Source organism: Somniosus microcephalus, chromosome 3 (assembly GCF_052327205.1).
Source record: "Somniosus microcephalus isolate GS21.2 chromosome 3, FLI_Smic_1.0, whole genome shotgun sequence".
Lineage (NCBI taxonomy): Eukaryota > Metazoa > Chordata > Chondrichthyes > Squaliformes > Somniosidae > Somniosus > Somniosus microcephalus.
Genome location: NC_140989.1, coordinates 285093188 through 285113009, shown reverse-complemented (window position 1 = coordinate 285113009; position 19822 = coordinate 285093188). Strand labels below are relative to the sequence as shown.

The 19822-nt window shown below is 48.5% G+C and overlaps 1 protein-coding gene and 1 non-coding gene across 3 annotated transcripts in view; both read right to left on the bottom strand.

The window, feature by feature from the left end:
- Positions 1-590: 590 nt before the first annotated feature.
- pgm1 (phosphoglucomutase 1) overlaps positions 591-19822 on the bottom strand; it is a 152831-nt gene continuing 133599 nt past the window's right edge. For both annotated transcript variants that reach the window (XM_085982692.1, XM_085982690.1), the window contains exons 8-11: positions 12806-12941; positions 6461-6644; positions 4496-4630; positions 591-886 (exon numbers count right to left, since the gene is read on the bottom strand). In XM_085982692.1, the coding sequence (XP_085838818.1) occupies positions 797-886; positions 4496-4630; positions 6461-6644; positions 12806-12941 (545 nt within the window). In that variant the 3' untranslated portion in view covers positions 591-796. The remainder of the gene's footprint in view (positions 887-4495; positions 4631-6460; positions 6645-12805; positions 12942-19822) is intronic.
- On the bottom strand, positions 8884-8956 carry trnar-ccu (transfer RNA arginine (anticodon CCU)). The gene has a single exon. It is a non-coding gene; the product is annotated as a tRNA-Arg (tRNA).

The following is a 19822-nucleotide window of genomic DNA, read 5'->3' as shown; positions in this document are numbered from 1 at the left end:
CAGATCAATGGAAACAAATATTAATGGCTTTATTTTGTTTGGGCATTGATTGAATCTTAATTGCACTTTTGAAATAAAGCAGTCATTCCATTTCAGCTGTGTCCTGTGTCTCTGTCCATTTTAGCATCACCCCTTTTTGATGAAACAGGCTGCAATTTACAAGTTTGCTATCAACTGAAGTACTTTCTTTTTATAACTGTTGATCATAAAAACATAGGATCAGGAACATAGTTCCTGAACAAGCACCGTCATGATCAACAAAATTTCTCTGAAAAGAATTGAACTGAACAAACAAATGGCTATTCTGTGACAACCACGCATGAACATGTCAATGAACCTTCTAACAGAAAAACAGAGTTATTTCATATGAAACAGGTTGTTGCTGTTTTTGTTGATGCTTGTTTATGTCACCTTAAAATAGATTTTGTGTGTGTGGTGTCCTTTCACGTACCAATTTGCATAAGTTTCTGGTTGTAATACAGTACTGGTGTTGCTATGGGAACACATTTAGTTATGAACCAAAATTAATTTTAGTTTTCATTTAGATCATTTAGGAGGCTTGAAACAACATATCACCAATAGAGTATATATATATTTATAATATTTTATTACATTTTTACTTCAACTTTCCTAGCCTATGTTCATTTTCCCTGAAAGGTTTTCCTCGCTACAATATTCAGGAAACTTGAACATGGAGTAGGAGATGATAGTTTACAGTAACACTTTTCACATTTTTCAGGCTTTTTTTCCCTTTAGTTATTTCTTCTCCAATTTTTTATCTTCTGATTTAATACTTTTATGTGATCACAGTAGGGCTGGTGCGGCCTGTTCGCTCATGAATCTGAGAAACCTTCAAAGCAATTTTTATTAGAGGAGAGAGCATTGCCTGTAAAAGAAACAGAAATTACTTTTTTAAATTAAGACTTTTTAAAAACAAACATTTTCTTGGCTTTTTTTTTTGAGTGTGTGCACAAGCCCCATTTTTTTAATACTTTTTCTTTCCTACTCAGATCTCCCCAAACTATGCATCATGCAGTTGAGGGGGCTGCTTTCAGGACTTTGACAGATGCTAGGAATTAGTCTTGTGCCTCTGCTCTGAATAAGTTGCAGGATTTTAATGTCTCCCTTGAATCTTGGTGGTCAGAAATGGACAATCTTTCTAGAACACTATAGTTTGAACATGGCTGTCTGACTTGTACTCTACTGTTTTGGCTATATACTGTAGTTCAGCATTCAATTTATTTTGTTGATTGCTGCTCTGCCACTAGTGATTGGACTATTGAGAGTCCCGCCTTCTCTTTGCACTGATTGGTCGGGGAACCCTGGTTGAGAAAGCCTGCAAACGCAAGTCAGTGGCTGGACAGGCCTGCCAATCACACGGCTGCCACTGCAGGGCGGTTACCATGCAGCTGCCTGCCTTGAGTCAGTGTCCCCGGCGCGAAGCTTCAGTGTGCCACGGGAGCGCGACCCATTTATTTAACAGCGCGGCCCAATCAATTGTGCTGCGTGCAGCTTAGGGGAAACAGTGGTGCTGATGCCCTCTGTCCTGTGCAGCATCAGGTGATTGCGGAAATGGTTGATGTTGTTGGTGGTGCTGCTGGTGTTGGGGCTCATCATGGTCCGATTCTGAGGACCAAGCTGAGACAGTATAAAGTGCACCCATGTTGATGGAATAGATGGCAGGTGAAGTCGAGATGACGGAAGCATTCTGTCAATGGTGAGAGAGTTCTTCCAATGAGGTAAGAGTGGATGGAGAGTGGAAAGTGGAAAGCCTGCAGAATCTGTGCTGGAAATGGACTGAGAAACAGCTTGTGGCTGAGGAAAGTGATGATCTGTCAGGTGGAAGAGTTTACTGTACATTTGAAGCTGTCAAGTAATCAGCTGGAGCAATGGCCACTGAACTCCCACCTCAGGTTGACAGATGCGGTCCCCAAACAGCGTGGTTCCCATGGCCATGAAGTTAAAGAGTAAGTTAAAAAAGCCTGTTAAGGGTCTGTTAAGTACATTATAATGAGTTTAATTGGGTCGCCCGCTGCTGCCCGTTGAGTCTGCTCAGCGCTGGCAGACCCGACATTGGGAAAGGCGTGTTGCGGCGGATTCCTGAACCGGTCAAAAAAGCAAACACTTTCCCACCTGACCCGCCACCGATCCTGCCCACTGACGCGCCGGAAAATTCTGGCCATTGTGTTTACTGCACGTTGCGTTTGTCAAAGAGGAAAAATTCAAGTCAATAATTTAAAAACTGACAAAACTCTTTAGCAGTGCACACACAAGTACAGAAACAACAGTAATTTAGCAAACAGGTCACCAGATTTGGTTTTACTGAAATAAGTCAACAAGTGCAGCCAGATGTTGCTAAGGTCAACAAGGACAACAATTCATAACTCTAAAGCTCCTCTACTGTCAACCTTACGAACAAAACTGGCTTATTGGTAGATAGGACAAGATGACAAGGAAATATGGTGTGCACACGCACAACAAAAATACCCTTTCTTCCCACTTCTCAGGAGGGCACAAAGTTCCATTGGTGCTGGCAACCCTCCAGTACCTTGCTCAAGCGGCCATATGTGATCCTAGATAGTGAGTGCTTGACTGTGAAGAAAACTGCATTCAAGCCCAACAATCTCAAAAAGTATGCTTTTCAGCAGAGATCACTGAATAGCAACGAGGAAAGGAAACATTGGCTGACTTTTTTCTTATTTGCTTGGTGCAGGGGCATTGAACCAATGTGCAGCACCCCTATCTTTGATTAGCTAATCAATAGCGACTAGCAACAAGTGTCACCTTCCAGAGCTGTATGGCCAAGTACCATGCCATTTACTAGTTAAGTCACTGGGAGCCATCCAGTTAGTAACTGAACAATGCAAACCAGGAAGTTTCACAAGAGTAATCCCCGAGCTGTGCTATGCCAACTAATCTTAGTCGGGGTAGCAGTGCTATAATTAGCTTCAATGCCCCTGGGTTAGGGAGACAACAAAACTCCACTAGTGCCACTGCTGACTGCTATCCAGTGATTCCTGCTGGAAGCGCATGTGTGGATGAGGACAGGATTGGGCAAGGCTGCGATGATTCCCATGGTTGAATAACCAGGCAACACTCACCATCGAGGCTTACACATGAATAAAAAGTGAGGTACTAGAGTGCCTGCACCTGTGGAACCATATTCCAGGAAGAAGTGAATGCCTTCAGAAGATGATGAGAGGGAAGAAAATCAGTAAATAAAATTATATAAATTAAGAGTTTTCTTCCATGATTCCAAAGCTTCCAAGGCTTCCTTTTAGTTTTAATTTAAAGATTTAATTTATAAATCAAAACAAAAGGTTAATTTAAGAAAAATACATTTCCAACTTTATCAGAAGAGGGACATTATAACAGTGACTACACTCCAAAAGTGCTTCATTGGTTGTAAAGCACTTTGAGACGTCCAGTGGTCGTGAAAGGCACTATATAAATGCAAGTCTTACTCGCTTTTCTTTCTGACTGTGCTAACAGATTAGACCTACCTGCACAACTATGAGATCATAAGATCAGACATGGATTTTAGAAAACTGGTAATTAATATGGCAAGGGAGATTACAATTATATTACTGTTTGACTTATATCAGAGTCATTATTAACATCTGTTTTTGTGGCAGATTTTTAAAAGAAAACAGCAAAAAAAATCAGTAAAGTTGTACTGGAAAATAAAAATCTGACACAAAATGAACCCAGCACAAGACTGCTTAATTGAACAACATTCTTCAAACATGCACATTCAGATAGACTTCATTGATTTTATCACTGACTGACCGTGCAGGTTAGTTGTTTGTATAGACAATAGAATAACCTCCCTCATCATATTAGCGTTTTCCATGGCAATATCCTTTTAGCCCTCTTTACCAAACCTGGGTAGGAAGGTGACCTGCTCTTAGAACTTTCCCTGTAACCGTCCACGGGAGAATAGTCTGGGGTGGTTCTTTCTGAATAAATGCCTAACCGTTGCTTGGAAAATCATGCAGATTGCCCAGCCAAGATTAGGAACTCAATATGTAAGGAAATCACAGTTCAAACACATATCCTGCTTCAACTAAAAAGCAGGCAAATCTTTTGGGCCACATAGCCTTTTCCCATTCCTGAAATTGCTTATGTGCTGCTTTATATGTTTGGTTTAATTTGAACTAACTTTTTTAGAAAGTCATCACTTTTCCACTGAATGATCTCAACACTTGATATAATTCTGACCAAAAATAGTACTTCACCAAGTATATTGTGGATCATCAATAATGTTAAAATATAGTAGACTGTGACTCCGGCATGAAGTGAATTCAGTTTCCCAGATGGTTAGCTCCCAATCGGGCTGTTGTCATATAGCTCATGCTAACCCACTTCAGAGCAGTACTGCTTGGCAGCAGGTCACAATGTATGGTGCAGAGATGTAAGTATGGTGCAGAGATGTAAGATGACAAAGCAGAATGGGGACAAAATGCCACTTTAAAAAATGTTTAAAAAAAATTACCTGTGAATCTTTTAAGATTTTAGACGCATCTTTATGATAGCTATCAATGTAAATCCTGATGGTTGCTCCAGCGCTGCCAGTTCCACTTAATCTAAAGATAAGGCGTGATCCATCTGTGAAAATGATCCTCAACCCCTGTCAACATATGATTTATGAGAATTATTCATGAGCTGACACTGATGCTGTGACCTGTTAATGATATGGCTAACATTCTAAATATATACAGCGTGCTGCGATAATGAGCTACTGGTGTACATTTCCACATAAAATGTAAAAGTAGAAAATATTGTAACATCTTCTAGCAGGAAATCAAAAAAGTATTTAGAACATTTCTGAGGGTTCGATTCCTAGTCTTTGCTGACTTAGCTGATCCTCGCCAGGGTAGCAGTTGGGTGCTACAATTGCTCTCAGCGCTCTTGGGGTAGGAGGAGGGGAGAAAAGCCATGGTCCTCCCTCCTGGCAACAATCCAGTGACTCCTGCTGGGAAGTGTGTGTGCATGAATTTCTGATTAGTGCAAAATTGAACTTTGGTTGCTGTCTCCAACAGTTGAATAGCTTGTCAATTCTCATCATCTAGGCTCATATCTGAAGAAAGGCCACTTGGGTGAGGTATCAGAAGGCTGCAGGCAACTGCGCAACTATACCAAGCATCAGTCAGCACCTTAAGGAAAGAAACTGAGGAAGGGGAGAAAACTGAAAAACGAAGAACTTCTGGGGCGGTTACTCCCCGCCTGAAGGAAAGTTAAAACACACGGCCAAGTTTTCACTTATTCTGTAGGTTACAACCAATCCCAAATTACTGTTATGGAAGGAAGGTTTTTATTTTGTTAATGGTTAAATGGATTGTAGAAGCTACTGGTTATATAAAAATATTTAATGTATAAAAGCGAAACAATCCCCAAATTTGTTTTGGTGCTTCTAGTACTTTGCAAAATTACTTATTTTTGACGGCTTTTATATTCTCATGTGAGGAATTTTAGTGCTGGAAATGCAACTCATTCCCATTTCAGGCATCTATTTTCGATATTGAGTGTTCCCAAGTCAGATGCAGCACAGTCAAATGCAAAGCAAAGCTCTGTACTATTCCAATACAATAGTCTCACATCGTCCATCCTTGTGGCCTCTGAATGAAGTTGATAATTGTCAGCAAAACCTGTGGCATTTGAAACCACATTGAGACTGCCAAAATGTAGTTCACAAATCACAGAAACCCCACAGTGCAGATAGAGGCCATTTCGGCCCATCGAGCCTGCACCGACACATATCCCACCCAATCCCCGTAACCCCTACACCAACACATATCCCACCCTATCCCTGTAACCCCACGTATTTAATCCCCCTAACACTAAGGGTCAATTTATCATAGCCAATCAACCTAACCCGCACATCTTTGGACTGTGGGAGGAAACCGGAGCACCCGGAGAAAACCCACGCAAACACGGGGAGAATGTGCAAACTCCACACAGACAGTCGCCCGAGGCCGGATTCGAACCCGGGTCTCTGGCGCTGTGAGGCAACAGTGCTAACTACTATGCTACCGAAGTAGTCCTGTAGCCAGCAAACAGAGGAGGCTTTCATTTATGACCTGGAAAGGGCCAATGTTCTAACCCATTGTAGCTCATGGTTCCTCCAACATAACTCTTAACCTGGATATTAAAAAAAAAAAAATCAGCATCCTGATTTTCAGTCAACCACAGATAGGAATCTGTGGCTACTTTGCAGTTTATGGTCTTTCCCATGCTAATATTCTTGACTGGCAACTCTAAAGATAAGCAAAACATAGGAAATTATTGTTATAGGTCAGCACCTGTATTTCTTTCCCTCTCCAAGGGTTATCTTGAGATGTAATCATCCAGATTCATGCAGGTTTTAGTTACAGAAATTTCAACTTGTAATGTACTTCTGTGTTTGCGGGTAACTGATGAACTAGATATTGTGCACTTGCAGCACCTTTCAATCTCCTACCTGGTTTCTGGAGATACTGCCATCAACAGGGTCACAGTATTCAAAATTATCAGCCTTGTCCACAACATACTCTTCCTCACAAACCGTGAACTTGTGGCCAATGAAAGCGCGGTCCGACATCATAGTCTCCATATCCTTCATTATCTTACCCGCTGCCCCAGCATCTACTTCTTCGTAATCGTACCTGCCGCAGAAAAACTCAGAGTGAACAATGTGCATAAGGCTAAGAAGGTTAAGAGGTGATTCAATACAGGTCTTCGAGATTATGAAGATAAATGTTTCCAAGACAGTAACGACAGGCCGTAATTTTAAGATAATCACAAAAAGAATTCAAGGGAGGTTCGAAAAATTCTTCACAGACAAGGTGGTTAGAATGTATAATTCATGCCCCCAAATCATTGCTGAAGCAGAGTTCATAGTTCTTTTGAAAGGGAATTAGACAGTTGCTTGAAAAACAGGAATATTAAAAGGTATGAGATGAGACCAGAAGAGTGGGATTAGACTGGGTGGGTCATGTGGACGAAACCATCAGCACAGACTTGATGGGACAAATGCCCTATTTCTGTGCTGTAATATGATTCTCTCTGATTTACATACTGGTTGATTTGTCACATGTCTTACGAATGCAGTATTCCTTCAAATTTGGCTAATTAGAGACATCTCAGTTGTGCTTTTTCATGTTTCTTAAACATAATTGCATTTCCTTTTCGCCCATGTTCTCAGGGTGTTGATTTGTGTTGGGGAATACTTCCACAGAAACCGTCAGCCTTCTGATACCTCACTCAAGTGGTTATTCTTTGTATATAGACTTAGACGGTAAGCTATTTGATTGTGGAAGGCTTCACAGCTGACCCCAATCCTGTCTCAAAATCGTTACTCAAAATTTCTACATGGACATTTTATCGACTGGGCTGACTGAACAAAAATAAGGAGCAAGAACGCTAGCTGATTTTCCCCCCTCCATAACCCAAGGCACCGAGACCAATTCTAGAGCCCAAATCGAGGTCCGCTGGAGTGGAAAACAAACTTTGATTGATCTCAATTTGGTACTTTCTAGTCTGTATGGCTTAGCACCACAACATGTCATGCATTTACACACCAACATCAGGGGAATTCAAACACTTCATTTTATTTTATTCAGGCAGGATCTTGATAACTCAGTTGTACTCGACAGTTTCCCACTGAATATCCTAATTTTTTACATGAAGGATGAAATGATGAATCAAGCCTGCTCCTTCTAACAGATCAAGTAAAAATGACACTATCTGGGGATCTCCCCAATTCATTTATCATAGTTTATCATTCCATAGATGAGCAGAGATGGAAAATGTGGTCAAAATAAATATTATAGTTTATGTGAAATAAGCGAAGTGTGGATCGTAGGCAATTGTGACTTCTAGCCATCACAACGAGTTGTTCATTTTGATCAACCACTCAACTCCGATGTGTATTCTGTTTATACAACAAAGTATAACGCAACTCAAGTCATAATTTTTTTTAACTTAATGGCCCAGAAATTCGGGTCTCCACGGGTGAGTACGCACGGGGTACTCACCCGTAGGCCCAACGGAAGTGCCAGTTTCATGCATGCACTGCGCATGCGCAGGAAACCGGAATTTCCGTTCCCTTAAAGGAAGGGGTTCAGAGGTCAAACGCGTACGCCGGAGAGGCAGCGCGTGCGCATAGAACTTACGTTTTTTTTGCAGGTTTCCCCGGGAGGGTAAGTCTCCAGGAGTTACACATGTAAAAAGCAGGCGCAAGGCCTGCTTTTAACAAGGTAAGTGGTGAATTAATTAAGATTAAAACATTTTTTCCACAGGTTTATTATTTTTAAATACTTTAAAGAAAGATAAGTTTATTTTTAGCCCCGTTAGAAAATGTAATTAATTTTTTCAAAAATTTAAATTATTGTTTAAAATAGTTATTTTATGTAATTTATAGTTATTTTAAAAATGTGATTTAAAAAAAAAATTATTTGAAGTTTTAGTGATGTTTTGGGGCTTATAGTATTTATAGTTTTGACAGCTCATCCTGTCAATTTTATGAATGGGCATCTCCATTGGTTCTCCATGGCCCATGTGATCCCAGGGGACGCATCGAACTAACTGCGCCCCTGGGATACGCAAGCACTGTGCGCCGGCAGTTGGAGCAGGCCCAGGATCGGAATCCCACGCGGGCCCACAGCTCAACGGCCGGCGCGCTAGGCAAGTGCAGGTCGGAGGCTTGCACCCATGGGAAGCCTCCGACCCGAATTTCTGGGCCATTGGCCACTTATGTAGACTTAGCAAGAGGCACTGTGAGGTGACCTGTAAGATTATGTGAAGGAGTACAGAATCACTAAACAGCAGAATAAAATAATTTCTTACTCTTCTTCTTCTTCTTAGGCAGTCCCTCAGAACTGAGGAGGACTTAAAATTTTAACCCACCCCAGATGGGACTCAAACCCACAATCCCTGGCTTAGGAGGCCAGTGCCTTATCCATTAGGCCACTGGGGCTACTGTTTAAAAACAGTGTTCTTTTTTAACAAAATAAAACAGAACATTTCCCCATTGGGAATGAGTCATAGAGTTATACAGCACAGAAAGAGGCCCTTCGGTCCATCGTATCTGCGCTGGCCATCAAGCCCTATCTATTCTAATCCCATTTTCCAGCACTTGGTCCGTAGTCTTGTATGCTATGGCGTTTCAAGTGCTCATCTAAATGCTTCTTGAATGTTGTGAGGGTTCCTGCCTCTACCACCCTTTCGGGCAGTGAGTTCCAGATTCCAACCACCCTCTGGGTGAATTTTTTTTTCCTCAAATCCCCTCTAAACCTCCTGCCCCTTACCTTGAAACTATGCCCCCTGGTTATTGACCCCTCTACAAAGGGGAAACGTTTCTTTCTATCTACCCTATCTATGCCCCTCATAATTTTGTACACCTCAATCAGGTCACACCTCAATCAGGTCCCCCCTCAGCCTTCTCTGCTCTAAGGAAAACAACCCCAGCCTGTCCAGTCTCTCTTCATAGCTGAAACGCTTCAGCCCAGTGTATGACTTCTTGTCTTGAAGGGTTATAATATACAAAACAAGGGTTTAGCAGTAGCTCGTTTAAAAGAATATAAGTCGCCAATCTACAGCCAGAGATAATTAAATGGTAGATGGCTATGCAAAAAGCATATTGCAATAGTTTGCATATGTGGCATCTGCTGCAGTACAAACCTTCCAGGTAACAAATACTGTGATTGTGGAAACATTTTTTAGAGCAGCATCTTTCAGCAACTAAAAACAGAAAATGCTGGAAACACACTACAGCTTGGTCAGTATTTGAAACAGAGAGATACAGACTAACGTTTCAGGTATGCCCTTTGTCAAATCAGAATTCTGAAAGGTTCCTTCTGAAACGTTAACATATCTTTCCTTTTCAGATGCTAATTGAGCTGTTTTGGTTTTCCATCATTTTCTGCTTTTACTGCAGATTTCCAGCATTTACAAGGTGCCTCACAATAGGCTGTTATACAAGATAGAGTCCTTTGGGATTGGAGGGCAGAGCCTAAGCTGGATAAGAATTGGATGCATTTTTGTAGACAGAGGCCATTAATGGCAGCGGCTCCGTGTGGAGACTGGTGACTACTCGAGTCCAGCAGGGATCAGTGTTAGGGACATTACTCTTTGCAATATACATCAATGGTCTGGATGAAGGCATTGGGGGTACTGACATAAGTTTGTGGATGGCACAAAGATCTGTTCTGGTGTCTGAACCTTTGAGAAGAAGATTACAACCAGATAATAGTAATGAAGAAAAATAACAGTAATGAAGAAAATAATGGCACTAAAGCATGACAAATCCCCAGGACCAGATGGTTTCCATTCCAGGGTTTTAAAGGAAGTAGGTGAGCACGCAGAAGATGTCCTAATGATAATCTTCCAAAGTTCTTTTAGATTGGAAAATTGCACCTGTCATTCTGCTATTTAAGAATGGTGAGAGAGGGAAACCAGGGAATAATAGACCAGTTAGCCTAACATCTGTTGTCAGGAAATTACTAGAGTCTATAATTAAGGATAGGGTGAATTAACTTCTTGAAAATTTTCAGCTGATCAGAGAGAGCCAGCATGGATTTGTGAAAGGTAGGTCATGCCTGACGAACATGATTGAATTTTTTGAAGAAGTGACTAAAGTAGTGGACAGGGGAATACCTATGGATGTTATTTATATGGACTTCCAGAAGGCATTTGATAAAGTCCCTCATAAGAGACTGTTAACTAAGGTTGAAGCCCATGGAATTGAAGGCAAATTATTGACCTGGTTAGGAAACTGGCTGGGCGGCAGGAGACAGAGAGTAGGGATAATGGGCAGGTACTCTAATTGACAGGATGTGACTAGTGGTGTCCCACAGGGATCCGTGTTGGGGCCTCAACTATTCATTGTATTTATTAATGATTTGGATAATGGGATAGGAAGCCACATATCCAAATTTGCCGATGACACAAAGATAGGCGGCATTGTAGGCAGTGTGGATGAAAGCATAAAATTACAAAGAGACATTGATAGATTAAGTGAATGGAAAAAACAGTGGCCAATGGATTTCAATGTAGACAAATGTGAGGTCATCCACGTGGGCCCTAAAAAGGGTACTTTCTAAATGGTGAAAAGTTAAAACAGTGGAGGTCCAAAGAGACTTAAGGGTCCAGGTACATAGATCATTAAAATGTCAGGAACAGGTACAGAAAATACTCAAAAAGGCTAATGGAATGCTGGCTTTTATAACTAGAGAACGAGAATACAAGGGGGTAGAAGTTATGCTACAACTAAAGCCCTGGTTACACCAAACCTGGAGTACTGTGAGCAATTCTGGGCACAACACCTTACGAAGGATGTATTGGTCTTGGAGGGTGTGCAGTGCAGGTTTACCAGAATGATACCTGGACTCCAAGGGTTAAATTACGAGGAGAGATTACACAAACTAGGGTTGTATTTCATGGAATTTAAAAGGTTAAGAGGCGATTTGATCTAAGTTTTCAAGATATTAAGGGGAACAGATAGGGTAGATAGAGAGAAATTATTTCCGCTGGTTGGGTAGTCTAGGACTAGGGGGCATAGTCTTAAAAATTAGAGCCAGGCCTTTCAGGAGTGAAGTTAGGAAACACTTCTACACACAAAAGGTGGTAGAAGTTTGGAACTCTCTTCCGCAAATGGCAATTGATGCTAGATCAATTGTTAGATTTAAAATCTGAGATTGATAGATTTTTGTTAACCAAAGGTATTAAGGGATTTGGGGCAAAGGTGGGTATATGGAGTTAGGTCACAGATCAACCATGATCTCATTGAATGGCAGAACAGGCTCGAGGGGCTAAATGGCCTACTCCTGTTCCTATGTTCCTGTCTAGATGCGATGGGAGAAGGGGCCTGTATCTGGCAGATGTTGATAAACGTATGTAATGCATGTTCGTAGGGCTAATGCCAACCATTCTGGTATCTGAATTAAAGTCTGGGTTTATAGTGCATAAGTTACTAAAGGTTCACAACCAGTGCCGAGAGGCTACAGCAAAAGCAAACAGGGTATTAAGATCTATAGCTAGGATGATGCAATACAAACCAAAAGCACAATAGTGTCCCTATCCAAGACAATGGCTAACCCCATCCAGAATACTTTTTCCAATTCTGGTCCTCTCACATGGTGGGAGATATAGAAGTATAGAACTAGGTTAGATGTCAGGAGGTTTTTCATTTGACCTTTGGAATAGATTGCCGGCTCATGCAGTGGATGAAGATTCATTGCAAATAGTCAAAAGGGAGCTGGACAAGTTCCTGGAGGAGTTTGATATCGCTGTGTACAAAAGGTAGATGGAATGTTGGGTAATGTACCTCATGTTCATTGTTATTGCCTGGAACTCTTTTCTTTTCGCCTTTGGGGTTAGGAGAGAAATTTCCCAGATGTCTTTTCCCCCCCCCCACCCTCCCCCAAACTGGCCTAGGGTTATTTTAATCTGTTATGTTGCTTTTCCCAGGAGACTGTTGGGTGGGGAGTATTGGGGGTTGTGTTGCTTAGCTAAAACATAGCTAAACGGGACAGACCTGGTCTGTTTCTTTCCACCCATTTGTATATTCGTATCCATGTATGACTTTTCTTTTTAACACTGTCCTTGAAAATAAACCAGAAAACATCCTGAAACAGTAATCAACAAGATCTTCTTCAAAATACTACCTTACTGACAAATGATAATCTAGGACTTTGCATAATTTGACCATATAGTGTGCAGAATAACATAAAAATCAGATCTGGTGCACATTTTTGCTTTTATTGTTTTGAAGCCCTGCATGTTAGAGCGGAAGACGAAAGACATTTTTTGAATGAGATGATCTAACCTGGTGAAAAAATTGCGCCCATATTTCTGCCAGTGTTCCTGCATGATCGCCTCTACACTTTGTTTGCGTTTGGCAATAATGGACAGCCAGGCAAGCACAGCCCACAGACCATCTTTTTCACGAATGTGGTCAGACCCTTAAGAGAGGTAATAAACAAAACAGTCATTAGGAATCAAATTTACAATTAAAAAAAACTTTTTGTGAATATCATGGTGAGGGAATGCTGGCAAAAGGAACACTTTTCCAATGTCATCATCAAGCACTCCCAGGTCAGGTTAGATTATGAGAAAGCGCCCTCTACTATGCATCTAAACAGCCCTGGGAGTGTTCGATGTTCAGAATAAAGTTCCTTCTACTGTATTCAAACAATGTCCTTACCCTTAACCTACTTCACTGGATAATTATCAGGATTGGGAACAATGGCTGATTTTCTCCTTCATAGCCCAAAGTCAACTCTTATGATGAATCAGATCAGCTAACTCAGCAGAGATCAGGAATTGAGCCTGTGACTTTCTGGTATGCATGGCTTAGTATTACAAAAGACAGTAGCTGGAATTTTGCCTACCTGAGCGGGTCCGGTGCGGGCAGTGGCCAAGGCGGGTTGCGACCCCGCTGCTGAAAATGACTTTCCCTTAATAGGGCCTATTAAGCCCGCCCTGCACATTACCCGGCCCAATTAAATGGTGCGGGTCTGGTGACGTCATCAATGGCGTGTTTTCAGCCGGGATCTTTAAAGGGGCCATGGCCACATTGTCTTTGAATATCAATGTAACATATGCTGTCGTGCACTGGAGTGCTGCAAACACTGACAATGATTGCACAGAGGCAGAGGGCTGCACCCAGGTTCTCCCATGAATCCTCCTATATGCTTATGGAGTCAGAGCATGCAGGGCGGTCCTCTTCCATTCTAATGGGCAGAAGAGACCTCCCCAGGAGACCAAAAGAGCCTGGTTGGAGATTGCGGAAGAAGTCACCAGCAGGTATGTGGTCAGGAGGACCTGGGTTTAATTCCACAAACGTTTCAATGATCTCATTAGATCAGGAAATGTGAGTACAAAGCCACACTCACCTTCATCCTATGTGCCTCTCGTCACATCCCCATCACTCTGCCTTCCCAACCCTTCTCCTGCACATCTTTACTCACACCAACATATCTTGCACGTCCACCCATCCCTCTCTATCTACATTATCACATCCCCATCCCCACACTCACCCGTATCCTAGTACAATCATACCAACTGACAACACACAAGGCCACTTGACTTTGGCACCCCATTCCATCATAGTCACCCTCTGAAGATCTAACCCATCCATTTCTTACACTCATTCCATCGCTATCACATGTGCTCTCCAGCTCCTTGGCTACCTCTGCTGAAGCCACAGGGCTAGCACCTCGTAGAAGCACATGGAAGAGAAAGATGACACACAAGTAGATTTACAAGGGTAGCCACTTGGGTGTTTTATCCAATGTTTATGTAAAGTTTCCTTTAATGTGCTATCAAACATAAAAATCTTTATTTTCAACACTTTACAGTCTTGGACAGATTTGTGTGCACCCTTGTAAGTGGCTTAGTGAGTTGCAGTGAATGGTGAGACATAATGGTACCTCCAGCAATGGTGGTGAGTGTGAAAGAACTGGCTTGGTCATTGCAGGGAAGCTTTATGGTGTTGCTGTGGGGTGGTGCCAACCTGGTGCATCATGTGGCAGCCATATGAGTGTACAGCGTCAAGTAAAGTAAATCTGGCCATGATGAAGCCATCCCTGGCCACCCGGGCAGCAATGTGCTCGGATGCTGATGCCCTCTGTCCTGTGCAGCATCAGGTGATTGCGGAGAAGGTTAGTGGTGTTATTGTTGGTGCTGCTGGTGTTGGGGCTCATCTTGCTCAGATTCTGAGGACCAAGGTGAGACAGTATAAACGGCATCCATGCTGATGGAATAGATGGCAGGTGAAACATAGAAACATAGAAGATAGGAGCAGGAGTAGGCCATTCGGCCCTTCGAGCCTGCTCCGCCATTCAACGAGATCATGGCTGATCATCCAAACCCTAGCACCCGGTCCCTACACCGACAGCCATCCCACCCAAGCCCTATCCCCATAACCCCGTAACCCCATGTATTTAATCCCCCTAACACTAAGGGTCAATTTTTTTCATGGCCAATCAACCTAACCCGCACATCTTTGGACTGTGGGAGGAAACCGGAGCACCCGGAGGAAACCCACGCAAACACGGGGAGAATGTGCAAACTCCACACAGTCACCCGAGGCCAGATTTGAACCCGGGTCCCTGGCGCTGTGAGGCAACAGTGCTAACCACTATGCCGCCATGTAGAGATGACAGAAGCAATCTGTCAATGGTGAGAGAGGTTCTTTCAATGAGGTGACACTGGATGGCGACTTTGCTGGAAAGACTGCAGCCTGCAAATTCTGAACTGGGAATGCAGTGAGAAACAGCTTCTGCTGAGGAAAGTGATCATCTGTCAGGTGGAAGCTTTTATGGTACACTAGCTGGAGTGCCTGGCGGTGCCGAGGCTTTTTCGAGGGCATGTTGTTGTTGGAAGAGAGAGCGCGACTGCGGGGGAAGAGAGAGAGCGACTGGGGGAGGAGGAGGAGGGGGAGGGGTGGGGGAGGTGGGGGAAGGAGGGGGGGGAGGTGGGGGAAGGAGGGGGGGAGAAAGGGAGGGGGGAGCCAGCAGACCCTCTCCCCTCTGCCGGCGATGACTCCGCGCCGCCCCACGCACTGACATGCAGAGCGCAGCGCCCCGCTGATTCCGAGCCCCGCCCTCCCGAGGCCGGGCCTGAGACGGCCGATTGCGGCTGGCCGAGCCCGGTTGCCTTGGTAACCCTCCTCCCCTCTCCGCCTCCCGATCTCCGGGACCGGGCCTGAGCGGCTTGAGACGGCCGATTGCGGCTGGCGAGCCCGGTTGCCGGGGTAACCCTCTCCGCTCCCCCTCCCCTCCCGAGCCTCGCCCCCCCGAATGAAGCGCGAGGAGCTTGCAGTGAGAGAGAGCGCGACTGGGGGGGGGAAGCGAGAGCGCGACTGGGGGGGAAGCGAGAGCGCGACTGGGGGGGAAGCGAGAGCGCGACTGGGGGGGAAGCGAGAGCGCGACTGGGGGGGAAGCGAGAGCGCGACTGGGGGGGAAAGCGAGAGCGCGACTGGGGGGGGAAGCGAGAGCGCGACTGGGGGGGAAGCGAGAGCGCGACGGGGGGAAGCGAGAGCGCGACTGGGGGGGAAGCGAGAGCGCGACTGGGGGGGAAGCGAGAGCGCGACTGGGGGGGAAGCGAGAGCGCGACTGGGGGGGAAGCGAGAGCGCGACTGGGGGGGAAGCGAGAGCGCGACTGGGGGGGAAGCGAGGCGCGCGACTGGGGGGGAAGCGATGCGCGCGACTGGGGGGGAAGCGATGCGCGCGACTGGGGGGGAAGCGAGCGCGCGACTGGGGGGGAAGCGAGCGCGCGCGACTGGGGGGGAAGCGAGCGCGCGACTGGGGGGGAAGCGAGCGCGCGACTGGGGGGGAAGCGAGCGCGCGACTGGGGGGGAAGCGAGCGCGCGACTGGGGGGGAAGCGAGCGCGCGACTGGGGGGGAAGCGAGCGCGCGACTGGGGGGGAAGCGAGCGCGCGACTGGGGGGGAAGCGAGCGCGCGACTGGGGGGGAAGCGAGCGCGCGACTGGGGGGGAAGCGAGCGCGCGACTGGGGGGGAAGCGAGCGCGCGACTGGGGGGGAAGCGAGGGAGCGCGACTGGGGGGGAAGCGAGCGCGCGACTGGGGGGGAAGCGAAGCGCGCGACTGGGGGGAAGCGAGCGCGCGACTGGGGGGGAAGCGAAGCGCGCGACTGGGGGGAAGCGAGCGCGCGACTGGGGGGGAAGCGAGCGCGCGACTGGGGGGGAAGCGAGCGCGCGACTGGGGGGGAAGCGAGCGCGCGACTGGGGGGGAAGCGAGCGCGCGACTGGGGGGGAAGCGAGCGCGCGACTGGGGGGGAAGCGAGCGCGCGACTGGGGGGGAAGCGAGCGCGCGACTGGGGGGGAAGCTGAGCGCGCGACTGGGGGGAAGCGAGCGCGCGACTGGGGGGGAAGCGAGCGCGCGACTGGGGGGGAAGCGATGCGCGCGACTGGGGGGGAAGCGAGCGCGCGACTGGGGGGGAAGCGAGCGCGCGACTGGGGGGGAAGCGAGCGCGCGACTGGGGGGGAAGCGATGCGCGCGACTGGGGGGAAGCGAGCGCGCGACTGGGGGAAGCGAGCGCGCGACTGGGGGGGAAGCGAGCGCGCGACTGGAGGGGAAGCGAGCGCGCGACTGGGGGGGAAGCGAGCGCGCGACTGGGGGGGAAGCGAGCGCGCGACTGGGGGGGAAGCGATGCGCGCGACTGGGGGGGAAGCGAGCGCGCGACTGGGGGGAAGCGAGCGCGCGACTGGGGGGAAGCGAGCGCGCGACTGGGGGGAAGGGAGCGCGCGACTGGGGGGAAGCGTAGCGCGCGACTGGGGGGAAGGGAGCGCGCGACTGGGGGGAAGGGAGCGCGCGACTGGGGGGAAGGGAGCGCGCGACTGGGGGGAGGGGAGCGCGCGACTGGGGGGAGGGGAGAGGCGCGCGACTGGGGGGAAGGAGCGCGCGACTGGGGGGAGGGGAGCGCGCGACTCGGGGGGAAGAGAGCGCGCGACTGGGGGGAAGAGAGCGCGCGACTGGGGGGAAGAGAGCGCGCGACTGGGGGGAAGAGAGCGCGCGACTGGGGGGAAGAGAGCGCGCGACTGGGGGGAAGAGAGCGCGCGACTGGGGGGAAGAGAGCGCGCGACTGGGGGGAAGAGAGCGCGCGACTGGGGGGAAGAGAGCGCGCGACTGGGGGAAGAGAGCGCGCGACTGGGGGGAAGAGAGCGCGCGACTGGGGGAAGGGAGCGCGCGACTGGGGGGAAGGGAGCGCGCGACTGGGGGGAAGGAGCGCGCGACTGGGGGGAAGGGAGCGCGCGACTGGGGGGAAGGGGGGGTAGGGGGGAGAAGGGGGTAGGGGGGAGAAGGGGGTAGTGGGGAGGGGGGGAAGGGGTGGGGGAGAGAAGGGGTTGGGGAGAAGGGGGTGGGGGGGAGAAGGGGGTGGGGGGGAGAAGGGGGTTGGGGAGAAGGGGGTGGGGGAAGAAGGGGGTGGGGGGAGAAGGGGGGGAGGGAGGCGAGGGGGGAATGGGAGGGGAGGGGAGGGGGAAAGGGGATGGGGAGGGGGAGGAAGGGGAGGGGGAGGGGAGGAGGAGGGGGATGGGGAGGGTGGGGGAGGAGGGGGATGGGGAGGAGGAGGGGGATGGGGAGGGGGGGGAGGAGGGGGATGGGGAGAAGGGAGATGGGGGAGGAGATGGGGGGAGGGGGGAGATGGTGGGGGAAGGGGGGAGATGAAGTGGGGGAGATGGGGGTGAGGAGATGGGGGGGAGATGGGAGATGGAATGGGGGGAGGAGAGAGATGGGGAAGAGATGTGAGGGGGGGAGATGTGGGGGGGGACATGGGGGGAGAGGAGATATGGCGGGGGGAGAGATGGGTGAGGGAAGAGTTGGGGTGGTGGGGGGGAGATGGGGTGGGGGGAGAGATGGGGGTGGGGGGAGAGATGGGGTGGGGGGGGAGAGATGGGGTGGGGGGAAATGCGGCGGGAGGAAATGCGGCGGGAGAGATTGGGGGGAGAGATTGGGGGGGAGAGATTGGGGGGGGGAGATGGGATGCGATGGGGGTGGGGAGATGGGATGGGAGGAGATGGATGGGATGGAGGGGGAGATGGATGGGGGGGGGAGATGGGATGGGGGAGATGGGATGGGGGGGAGATGGGATGGCGGGGGGGGGGAGATGGGATGGCGGGGGGAGATGGATGGGGGAGATGGAGGGTAGAGGATGGAGGGTAGAGGAGGAGATGGAGGGGGGAGGGGGGGAGATGGAGGTGGGAGAGATGGGTGGGGGAAGAGTTGGGGTGGTGGGGGGGGAGATGGGGTGGGGGAGAGATGGAGTGGGGGGAAGAGATGGGGTGGGGGGAGAGATGGGGTGGGGGGAAATGCGGCGGGAGGAAATTGCGGCGGGAGAGATGGGGGGAGAGATTGGGGGGGGAGATGGATGCGATGGGGGGGGGGGGGAGATGGGATGGGATGGGATGGGGGGAGATGGGATGGGATGGGATGGATTGGGGGGAGATGGGATGGGATGGGGGGAGATGGGATGGGATGGAGGGGGAGATGGGATGGGATGGGGCAGATGGGATGGGCGGGGGGAGATGGGATGGGGGGGAGATGGGATGGGGGAGATGGGATGGGGGGAGATGGGATGGCGGGGGGGGAGATGGGATGGCGGGGGGGAGATGGATGGCGGGGGGGGGAGATGGATGGCGGGGGGGGAGATGGGATGGCGGGGGAGATGGAGGGGGGAGGGGGGAGATGGAGGGTAGAGGGATGGAGGGTAGAGGAGGGGAGGGTAGGGGGGGAGATGGAGGGGGGAGGGGGGGAGATGGAGGGGGAGGGGGGAGATGGAGGGTGTAGTGTCCGTGTGTAGATAAAGACACTGAAGACAGGAGTTGGTTCATAGGTATTTACTAAGCAAGTCTGGGGGGGGTTCTAAAGGATATACACAATACACAGGCTTATATAGCCCAAGTGGCAATTACCGGCATTGCGCACACCTGGGGCTCTTAAAGGCACATACACCACAATTGCTTTTAAAGGCACATACACCACAATTCCTCCCCTTCTAGCTAACTAGTACATCATATTTTAAGTAATATTAATTACATGTTATATGCAAAATAATATACATTGCTGTATTAATTAATTATAAGTTAGTCTCTCAGGAGGCTTCCTGACTCGGTCCGGATAACGCCTCGGGGGTGTAGTTTTCTGGTGGTGTAGTAGGTTCTTCTGGTAAGGCTGATTCAGCTTGAAGGCCAGTGTCGGGTTCATCGGGTTCCAGTATCACCGGATCGGAGGTAGATATGGGTATCTCTACTTCATCGTTAGATGTATAGCGTGGTGGTGTAGGTTGTCCCTTTTCGGATGACTTGATGATTTGGTCAGCAT